Genomic DNA, 11,770 nt, shown 5'->3' with positions numbered 1-11,770 from the left:
TGCCTTATATGAACTGAGAACAAAGGAACTTCAAGATGTTCAATCAATCAATATAGCGGGTCTCTGTGATTGGCCAGCACTACTCAGTGACAGTTTGACTCCGCACCAAGAGTCCCACAGTTCTCTGATGTCCCAGCTCCCTCTCTAAATGAGGATAGTAACTACACATTTAACGAAACCTTTAATGAAACCTTTAATGGGAGTCAGATGGCTGAGCGATGAGGGAGTCGGGCTAGTAATCAGAAGGTTGCTGGATCGATTCCCCGCCGTGCCAAATGACGTTGTGTCCTTGGGCAAGGCACTTCACCCTACTTGCCTCGGGGGGAATGTCCCTGTACTTACTGTAAGTCGCTCTGGATAAGAGCGTCTGCTAAATGACTAAATGTAATGTAAATGAAACACAGACAGAACACAGGACACAATCTCCTTGGCCAAAAGGTCAACTCCCTTTAGGCCTTGGGAACTCAAGAATCCCCCACCCTCCGTGCCTCTGGCTTCTTAGTTGGGCATCATAAATACCTTAAGACGTAGGTTAGTTACAACTAAGTCTTGTACTCGCTGTGAAATATTTTACTATTGATTGTTCTTCTACAGGTACAGTCCTGCACTTTTTTGTGGTTCATGTTGTTTTAATTTGTAACTTGTATAACTGCATGCTCTTATGGGTCTTCCCTTTTGGCACTTGTTTAGTTTTTTCACAATGTATGCTTCATGTTTTGGCTGCTTGCAATGTTTGGGACTACCTCGTTGTTATGATCAGTGACCTATGCTCTTTTGTAAAGCTCTATCTTGGAAGTCGCTTTGGATAAAAGTGCCTGCTAAATGCATAAATGTAAATGTTAATGTAAATGTAAGACAATCTGCTAAACCCATCCTACAGAGCAGGCATCGTACATTCACATGACTGGCCGCTGGAAATGTAAATGTCCTGATGGCCAATACAGTACATTTTACATTTAGTAATTTAGCAGATGCTGTTATCCAGAGCGACTTACAGTAAGTACAGGGACATTCCCCAATACATCTGAATGACTTAGTGTTTGTGTTTGCATGACTTGAGTAATAGTGATATTAAGGCTAGTACAGTGTTTTGACGAGGTGTTGGTTTAGGTTGTTGCTTAGAGGAAATTGCCTGAGCACCAGGCAACAAAAATATAATTTTTGGCGGTTATTAGTTTTTAGAGACATATATGATTTAAATTGTAATTCACTTAAAGGACAGTTTACTGTAACTTTGCTAGAGGTTGTCCTTGATTAGGTAAGCAAGTTCTGACAGACAAGTTACCATGCTACTGTCCATATTGTATTAGTAAATTCAAATTAAATGTAGAACAATAAGGAATATATATAGACTAGAAATACATTTGGTCTAAACTCCCGACAATCTTTTTGTTTGAATGGGTCTTCAATGGTGTTGAAGACTGAACTTATGAATGAGATGTGGGTGGTGGAATGCAACGTCAATGGTGTTTTCAACTGATCTTTGATTGAGTAAGTGAAACAACATTTGGTCTGTGGTCATTGAGGCAGAAGATCTTTGTGGATATGTGCACGAAGATAATGGTGTTTTTGAACCCCTTTGCATTAGTGGTCTAGGGAGATGTTGAAGATGTTGATTAACACAGGGTCAAACTCAGCTGCAGCAGAAACCTGCAGTAGAATATGGTTACCCAATATGGGACCTCAGGTTTTACCAAAGAATTAAATACAGTAAAAAAAAAAATTATGATGCTATACAGCACTATTATAATTGTTTATTTTCTCTACTCAACATATTTTCTATAGGTTCTCCTGTTTAAAATGAAAATGATGCCCCATTCATGATGGGGCGCCTAAAGAAAGGGCAAACAGCAGTCATAGATCTATGGCAAAAAGCAGGTGGCAGAGAAACAATAATACAGGCATTTGTTGCACATGGGCTTGGAAAAGGCAAGATTACAGTAAAATCTGAAATATGGTCAACTTTAGCTCTGCACTTATTTCATGATGACTCTGTGAAACTTAGCAAATGGCTATATGTCATATGGAGCCAAGACAGAAGACAGATTAGAGAAGAAGTAGTTAGGCAACATGAAAGAGAAATGCAGGAGCAACAGGATAAAGATGAAGAACAAACAGAACTAACCGAGGTAGAGTTAGAGAAGACAAGAGACAGAAAGAAGACAGACAAAGGCTCTCCTGAACACAGTGAAAGCATAGAGACAGAAGGGACACTGGAAACAGACACAGAAGGAGAGATAGAGAAGGCGAAAGACAGGAAGAAGAAGACATGCTCTCCTGAACACAGTGAAAGCATAGAGACAGAAGGGACACTGGAAACAGACACAGAAGGAGAGATAGAGAAGGCGAGAGACAGGAAGAAGAACACAGACAAAGGCTCTCCTGAACACAGTGAAAGCATAGAGACAGAAGGGACACTGGAAACAGATACAGAAGGAGAGATAGAGAAGGAGAGAGACAGGAAGAAAAAGACAGACAAAGGCTCTCCTGAATTTACACAATCACAGTTAAGAGCAACAAAACCTGGACCCAAGGTTTTCACAATTAAAATTAAAAAGGAGAATTGGAATAAAATAAAACCATTGGCAGGCACAAACAAACTTAGGCGACCATGGACAGAAATCCTCTCCAAAGAGTTCATTAAAATCAATCCTTGCTGTACTCTGTCATTTAAATACCAACATGTTAAAGCTACACACAGCCGTAAAAGAATGTCCCCATACCTGCATGAATCTGCAGTGTGCACATTTAAGTTATGCAAAGCTGTGTACAGTGCCCTCCAAAAGTATTGGAACAGTGAGGCGAATTCCTTTATTTTTGCTGTAGACTGAAAACATTTGGGCTTGACATCAAATAATGAACGTGAGACCAGAGATCAACGTTTCAGCTTTTATTTCCAGGTATTTACATCAGGATCTGATGCACAACTAAGAAAATATCACATTTTGTTTGAATCCACCCATTTGTCATGTGAGCAAAAGTATTGGAACAGATATACTTAAAACATATTTAAGTGAATAAGACTTAATATTTAGTTGCAAATCCTTTGCTTTCAATAACTGCAGCAAGTCTGTGACCCATTGACGTCACCAAACTTTTGCATTCTTCCTTTTTGATGCTTTCCCAGGCTTTCACTGCAGCCTCTTTCAGTTGTTGTTTGTTTTGTGGGGTTCCTCCCTTCAGTCTCCTCTTAAGCAGGTAAAATGCATGCTCTATAGGGTTTAAGTCTGGAGATTGACTTGGCCAGTCTAATACCTTCCATTTCTTGCCCCTGATGAACTCCTTTGTTGTTTTGGCAGTGTGTTTTGGGTCGTTATCTTGCTGCATGATGAAGGCTCTGCCAATCAGTTTGGTTGCATCTTTCCTTAAATTGGCAGACAAAATGTTTCTGTAGACTTCCGAGGTCATTTTGCTGCTGCCATCATGTGTTACATCCTCAATGAAGATTAATGAGCCCGTCCCACAAGAAGCCATGCAAGCCCAAGCCATGACATTACCTCCACCGTGTTTCACAGATGAGCTTGTGTGTTTGGGATCATGAGCAGTTCCTTTCTTTCTCCAAACTTTAGCCTTTCCATCACTTTGGTAAAAGTTAATCTTTGTCTCATCAGTCCATAAAACTTTGTCCCAGAATTTTTGAGGTTCATCTCTGTACTTTTTGGCAATTTCCAGCCTGGCCTTCCTATTCTTCTTGCTAATGAGTGGTTTGCATCTTCTGGTGTAGCCCTTGTACTTTTGTTCATGAAGTCTTCTGCGAACAGTAGATAGTGATACCTTCACTCCTGCCATCTGGAGGTTGTTGCTGATCTCACTAACAGTTGTTTTAGGGTCTTTCTTTACAGCTCTCACAATGTTTCTGTCATCAACTGCTGATGTTTTCCTTGGTCTACCTGTTCGACGTCTGTTACTTAGTACACCAGTAGTTTTCTTCTTCTTCAGGACATTCCAAATGGTTGTACTGGCTATGGCCAATGTTTCTGCAATGGCTCTGATTGATTTTCCATCTTCTCTAAGACTCACAATTGCTTGTTTTTCACCCAAAGACAGCGCTCTGGTTTTCATGTTGTTTTCACCTCTGAATACAGTCTGCATAGACAAAACCTATCTTACCCAATCTGAACCTGAGTGTAGACATTCAGTGGTATTTATTGATTGAATAATGTATGTAATAGGACACACCTGGGCAACAAAACACACCTGTCAGTCACATGTTCCAATACTTTTGCTCACGTGACAAATGGGTGGGTTCGAACAAAAAGGTGATATTTTCTAATTTGTGCATCAGATCCTGATGTAAATACCTGGAAATAAAAGCTGAAACGTTGATCTCTGGTTTCACATTCATCGTTTGATGTCAAGCCCAAATGTTTTCAGTCTACAGCAAAAATAAAGGAATTGGCCTCACTGTTCCAATACTTTTGGAGGGCACTGTATGTGTTCAAGAGAAAACACAAGCCCATACCCCCAAAAAAACATAACCATCAGAGTGCTGAGATTAGGAAAAGTCACTCATTCAAAAAAGGAAAGTACATTTCGGTATGCAAGCTTCCCGAGAAGAGGTAGAATTGCCAGAACGATCCACAAAGGTGTGAGCAACTACCACTATCAGCAGCTCAGGAAGACTCCAAGAGTAGAAATATGTGCTGGTAATATCACCAGGAGTCTTACCAAAGATGTTTTAAAATGATCTCCTCGGAAGTGCATAAAAGTACAAGACTCCATAATGATGTCCCGCTGGAGCTGATGCTCACACAAAAAATAATGGAGTGCAGCAGCAATGTCTCTTCTGGTGGTTATATTCAGCACCTGCAGGTGGACCCATTTGGAGTCCATCTGTACATGGATGCAGGAATAAACATATTGGTGGAGCATCTAAAACAACCCACACCAGTTACTCTCCATCTTGACGCTACTGGTGGTGTTGTGTCAAAGATCCCAAATCAAAAGAAAAGGGTGCTGTACTATGCCCTTGTACTGCCAGGGATGGGCAAAGATACGCCACCTGTCCCTATCTTTGAGCTTATAACCAATCAACATTCTATCCCAACATTGACATACTGGTTGATGGAAACTTTGAGAAAAGTCTCCAAGTGCACATCCCGCAGAGTACAACAGATAAAGACAGACTACAGCTGGGCTCTGATGGATAGTGTGCTGCTGTCCTTCAACAAAGAGTCTATATCTGCCTATCTGTAAAGAGCCCATGAAGTCATAGCAATTCAGAAAACCAACAGTGACCTCCATAAATTCTCAGTTTTACACCTTTGCCATGCCCACATTGTAAAGGCTGTCTCACAAGGATTTGGGAAAAGGACACAAGACAAAGGACTAAAGGAGTATGCCACCTATTGCTTTGCGTTAATGTTGAACAGCACAAGCATGGGTGAAGCCCTTCCTGTGTTCCAACACATGTGTGTGCTTTTTGCTTCAATGGAGGATGGTGATCTTGTACAACTTGCAAAAAACACTCTGGACAAAAGCATATCGCATGCTAAACACATCAAAGCAGAGAATGTGGAAGAAGACTCAGAAGATCAGTTCCATGGTGAAATGAACATCAGAGCAAAGACTGTGTCAGGACAATCTCCATTCACCAGAGACTTTCAGGCTGTTCATCAAAAGGCACAGTGTCAAATCCTATCACAGTTAAAAACAGGGACAAGAACAACTTTTTCTGTCCAGAAATCATCAATGTTCTTTTTGACCATTACTTAGGCATATTTCCACTTTGGAGTGGGATATTGTTTTGCAATCTAACAAGATATGCCAAAGACAAACTCAGCAAGGCAACAACAGAAATGCCAAAGACCCGTGACACTAACTGCCGAGTGGAGATGTGGTTTTGGATTGTTAAACACTCCATCCTGCAGAAAAAGAAGTACCTCCGTCCAGCCGATTTCATACACAAAATGTATGGCTCTCTGCAAGGCAGATGCAAGGAGCACATCATTCAAAATAACCTACCAGACACTTTAATCACAGATAAACCTCCAGCTGTAACAGGCTTAGACCAAGCAGAAGAGCTATGGGCAAAAAGAGACAAAAACGAGGGTACCACAAAGAGGAAAAGTACTTTGAAACACCAAAGAAAATTCCCATCCCAAAAAAGGGTCCCAGAAGGTCAAAAGGGCCATACAAGACCACTCAGACAATGCCTGCTGTGAGCAATGCCTCAGACAGTTTATCTGATAGCACTTCCAAAATAGCAGCAAAGGTATTATATACATTTCATTACATACACTTTATTTATGTAGAAGACGTTTTTTTATTCTAAGCGGTATGATCACTGTTATTTCGGGCATTTTCTGATGTTTTGTGGATGATATTTAACAAAATGTTAAATCAATCCTTGTTTTTATTGTGTTATATGCAGGTACAAGCCCTGTGGAAGAAAAAGGCCTCTGAGGTGGTGGTTGCCGTCATCCATTCCCATGGCAAAAGAGTTTCACACATGTTACACCACTTGGAACTGAAAACTCTGCAGCCACACAAGTGGCTTATGGGAGAGGTAAAAATAAATAAAATCATACATCAGGGTCAGCTAAAAATTGTATGATGTGCCCCTTTTATTTTAGTTATAAGGTTTCTATAAGAGAGCAATACAAAATGCCCCCATGTCCGATTAATTCTGGAGCCGAGCCTGACATACATGGTAACTCCATGTATGTCAGGTAATATACATATGGTAGATACTGTCTACCACCTCATTTGTTAGGAGGGGCAATATACAAGTACAATTACTGTTTTACACATCTAATACCTGCACAATATAGAGCAGTCAGCACCTTAAAACAGGAAATGACCCTTCACCATTCACTGTGCACACCAAACCAGCATTAATGCAACAGGCTATTGTCACATTGTTTCTAGGGTTTTATCATGGCATAATGTTGTATTTAGCGTTTAATATCTTAAATATTAGTATCTTAAAATTCAATTTTATAACTTGGTTATGCTTATTTCAACCTTAATAAATTGTGTCTTTGTGAATTTAATTAACAGTTTGTGATCCTCTTCTACTCACATAATTTAGACTATTGAGTGCTTCTTTCAAGTGGCTGTGCAGAACAGAGGACATGGACAGACGGTATATGTCTTAAATAGTGCTGTCAGTTTAACGCGTTATTAACGGCGTTAACGCAAACCCAAATTAACGGCGTCAATTTTTTTATTGCGCGATTAACGCTCTTTTTGGCCTAGCAAACTTTGTAGTTTTTTTCACATGCTGTTGCAACAATTACACGCCCCCTCGTCAAAGCCAGGCGATTGCAATGTTGTTTTCAATAAAAAAAATATTTGCACGAAGCAATCCGAACCACTTTTCCATGTTGATAAGAGCTTTAAAATTTGAAAAAATAATGGGACAAAAAGAAATCAAGGGACATTTAGAATAGATAAAAATGTGCGATTAATTGATTAATCGCGAGTTAACTATGACATTAATGCGATTAATCGCAATTAAATATTTTAATCGTTTGACAGCACTAGTCTTAAACCATTGGGGTGATGTGGATGTGAAGTGCGGGGGTGATCATGAATGGTAAGAGGACAGAAGTCGGTCACCAGAGTCTTACAAAGGTACGCCTAAACATAATACATTTTTATCATTCTAAAGAAATGTGCAGTTTGCCTTCATTTATTGCTGATAGGGTAATGTGACTGTCTGAAAAATCAGAGACACGGACCACCTCCATCAGAGACACGGACTGTCTCTCCACCTTCAAGAGAAGGCTCAAGACACACTTGTTCCGGGAGTACAATGGTACTTAGGAATGGTTTGCTGAACCCAACGCTAGTTTCCTCAAGGTTCACAATGACTCTTGCTTAGACTGTTGCTCTTGTTGGTTAGTGGTAGCTGATTTAAACTGTTGTATTCTTTTTCTAGTTAATCCTATTTTTATTGCTTTCCTGCAGGTACACCTGCACTTAGAGATTAATGTTGTGTAATTTTTAACTTGTTTAACTACATGCTCTTATGGTTTCTTCCCTTTAGCACTATTTTTTGGTTGTTCACAATATGTACTTCTTGTTTTTGACTACCCGCAATGCTGTGGGGCTATCTTGTTGTTATTATCAGTGACCTATGCACTTTGTGAAGCTCTCTCTTGGAAGTCGCTTTGGATAAAAGCGTCTGCTAAATGAATAAATGTAAATGTAAATGTCTGATTTTCTATTTAGGTCCGTTTTGAGGACTACAGTGCTGTCATTAGTTTTCTTAACATTGACAACAACCACTGGAAGTTTTTTGGTGAGGATCATTTTAAACATTAATACTTTCACCTTGAGGGGGTATGTTGGTTCAGGTGTAGTTATATGTGCATAGGTGAAACCGTCTGTGATATTGCTTGTAAAAAGGGCTATACCAAAATATTCAGATTTGATTTCTTCAAATCCAAACATACAATGACATTTGTGTGTACTATATTAAGCAACATTTATTCTTCCACAGTATCTGCATGCAAAAACCAGCCAAGTATTTGTTTTGGATCCTGCTGGACATGATGAGAAGTTAGATTCCGAACATGCCGCATCCCGATTTAGGTAAGTACAAATGTAACAAATTACATCATAGTTATAACCAATATTATTATTTGTTAAAGAAGTTAATGATATAACCCCATGTCTGCTAATAACATAATATACATATTATTAGGCTATATTATTATAATTATTTTAACTCTCGGGCATACAAAGTGTATTATAAAAAAAGGCTGCATTATTTCACTCTTACTCAGAGAATACTTCAAGATGCGAAGAGCATGCCACGGCAAAAGTGACTGGGTTGATAGGAAGTGGAAAGGAGGGGAAATAACCCACAGCATTCAGAAGGATTCCTTCAGCTGTGGTGTACTGGTGATGCAGGTGAGATTTGTAATACAGAGAAAATATCCAAGTATGTTAATTTCCTTAAAGTAAATCAATTTCATGCCAGTCAGATTATAAATGTTTTGTAACATTGTTAAGATGGCAGAGGTGGTGTTGGACAACCTTCCCAAGATCCCTCAAGACATGAAGTTTGACACTTCGAAAAAAGCCATGTCAGTCAAGAGATGCCAGATGGCAACAGACATTCTGGAGTACTCAGGTATGGAGAGTTAAATTGGAGATTACGTCTGATTTAATTCATTATTAACTTTTGGCTTGAAATATACTTTCATTTTGTTCCAGTCTTTGATGAAAACAATGACTGTTCACTGTGCGAAACAGACAAGCCCCCTGGATGTGGACCAAATACAATATGGGTCAGCTATTTCATTGTAACACTACTGTGAATGTAATTATGATAATACTACCTAATTAAAGACTGCATTCATGTCAAAATGATGATAAATTAACTCCAGAAATGATATGGTTTACATGTATGTAAATCTTACAATCTGTGTGGAGGAAACAAAATGTGTATGCCTGGTTTAAACTAACCAAGAATTACCATTCCTCACACACAAATAACTTCTGCAGCTTTATTTGCTACAATCCAACAAAAACTCAGCAGTAAGACACAAGGTCATTATTAGAAATATAGATATTCTGAGGGCATTTCTTATGCTAGTGTGTTACAGGTTGTCATTCATGGACTTGCTAAATTGAAACAATATTATTGTAATTACTTTTTAGATCCAGTGTGACTCTTGTCAAAGATGGTTCCATCAGGGATGCCTTGGCATGAATACACCTGTCCTGAACAAAGTAAAGAGAAGAAGATGGAAGTGTTGTCTTTGTCACTGACTGTCTTCTGTAAGTCAAATTAGGAATTCAAAATTTTCATTTGAACTGTCAGACTGATTACACAATTAAATAAAAATATATCTTATTAATACTTCTTACATGTGTTTTTCAGGAAACCCCAGGAGTTTGACACCAATATTGATGAGGTGGCTGCTATATGTCTGCTGCTATTTTTCTTGCATCCAAATAATTTATTTTATTCATTTGCTTATTTATTTAGTCTCAATTCCTTTTAGCACAACATTTTCTTTGTATGGCTTAGAACATTTATTTAAATATTATGGGGGAAATAACAATTATGTGGCTTGTGTTCTGTATATAACTGTTTTGAATGTGTTTGCAATGTTATTAAAGAGCTATTATACTTTATCCTCTACAATCTTTTGGTGTGACCATGCACCTGGTCTTGTGTAATAAAGCTATCAGATGAGTAGCACTCCAATTATTTGATCATATGTCATGCCATGTGCGATTGCACAGATATTGCAGTTTGATACTGTTTAGTGGTTGCATGTTCTGGGTGTGTTGGAAGGAGATGGCGGTGAAATATTAGCACTAGTTCTCCTCTTAAATAGCCCGTTCAGCTATTTATACCTGTAATTTATTTACTAAACCAAAAGGAAAGAAAAGTGAATGGACACTGAAATGGATTTGAGGATGATAAGTCACATGACCAAAAGCTATTGGAGTTTCAGACTTTCATAAATGTAATGAAAATAGAGTAAAGTGAAAATGAAAAAACTAAATGCTGTGCAACATGTATGCATAGTCAGTGAACACTCTGAAACTAATTTGAGGATGATAAGTCACATGACCAAAAAGCTATTGAAGTTTCTGACTTTCATAAATGTAATGAAAATTGTGTGAAGTAAAAATGAAAAAACTAAAGGTTGTGCAACATGTATGCATAGTCAGTGAACACTCTGAAATACATTTGATGATGATAGGTTACATGACCAAAAAGGTATTGAAGTTTCAAACTTTCATAAATTCACTGAAATAGAGTAAAGTGAAAATGAAAAAACTAAAGGCTGTGCAACATGTGTGCATAGTCAGTGAACACTCTGAAATAGATTTGAGGATGATAAGTCACATGACCAAAAAGCTATTGATTTTCTGACTTTCATAAATGTAATGAAAATAGTGTGAAGTAAAAATGAAAAAACTAAAGGTTGTGCAACATGTACGCATAGTCAGTGAACACTCTGAAATACATTTGATGATGATAGGTTACATGACCAAAAACCATTGAAGTTTCAAACTTTCATAAATTCACTGAAAATAGAGTAAAGTGAAAATGAAAAAACTAAAGGCTGTGCAACATGTATGCATAGTCAGTGAACACTCTGAAACTAATTTGAGGATGATAAGTCACATGACCAAAAAGCTATTGAAGTTTCTGACTTTCATAAATGTAATGAAAATTGTGTGAAGTAAAAATGAAAAAACTAAAGGTTGTGCAACATGTATGCATAGACAGTTAACACTCTGAAATAGATTTGATGATGATAGGTTACATGACCAAAAAGCTATTGAAGTTTCAAACTTTCATAAATTCACTGAAATAGATTAAAGTGAAAATGAAAAAACTAAAGGCTGTGCAACATGTACGCATAGTCAGTGAACACTCTGAAATAGATTTGATGATGATAGGTTACATGACCAAAAAGCTATTGAAGTTTCAGACTTTCACAAATGTAATGAAAATAGTGTGAAGTGACAATGAAAAAACTAAAGGCTGTGCAACATGTACGCATAGTCAGTGAACACTCTGAAATAGATTTGAGGGTGATAAGTCACATGACCAAAAAGCTATTGAAGTTTGAATATTTATTTTGAATTTAAATTTTTTTTTACAACCTGATATGAAAATAAACAAAATAAAGGCTGTGCAATGTGTATGCATATATTTTGAACATTTCAACATAATTTTTATGTTTTTAGTTCATGTTGTTGAAAAGCTATTGACTTTTGAAATTTTAAATGTGTAATTTGTTGATGGTCCCTAAACATACGGGTGTCCGAATGTCTGTTGAATATCCAA

The 11,770-nt window shown here is 37.9% G+C and overlaps 1 protein-coding gene across 1 annotated transcript; it reads left to right on the top strand.

Annotated features, from left to right (window-relative positions):
• The first annotated feature begins 4,468 nt into the window (after window positions 1-4,468).
• LOC124463593 lies at window positions 4,469-10,176 on the top strand. Its single transcript, XM_047015363.1, has 8 exons — window positions 4,469-6,214; window positions 6,374-6,508; window positions 8,450-8,541; window positions 8,736-8,862; window positions 8,965-9,085; window positions 9,169-9,242; window positions 9,616-9,735; window positions 9,839-10,176. Exons 1-7 carry the CDS (start codon window positions 6,026-6,028, stop codon window positions 9,724-9,726), a joined length of 849 nt encoding a protein of 282 aa, XP_046871319.1. The 5' UTR covers window positions 4,469-6,025; the 3' UTR covers window positions 9,727-9,735; window positions 9,839-10,176.
• The last annotated feature ends 1,594 nt before the right edge of the window (window positions 10,177-11,770 follow it).

The sequence above is a fragment of the Hypomesus transpacificus genome, unplaced genomic scaffold (genome assembly GCF_021917145.1).
Source record: "Hypomesus transpacificus isolate Combined female unplaced genomic scaffold, fHypTra1 scaffold_30, whole genome shotgun sequence".
Classification (NCBI taxonomy): Eukaryota; Metazoa; Chordata; class Actinopteri; order Osmeriformes; family Osmeridae; genus Hypomesus; species Hypomesus transpacificus.
The sequence above is the reverse complement of the archived record's forward strand: the minus strand, read 5'-3'. Positions and strand labels throughout refer to the sequence as shown.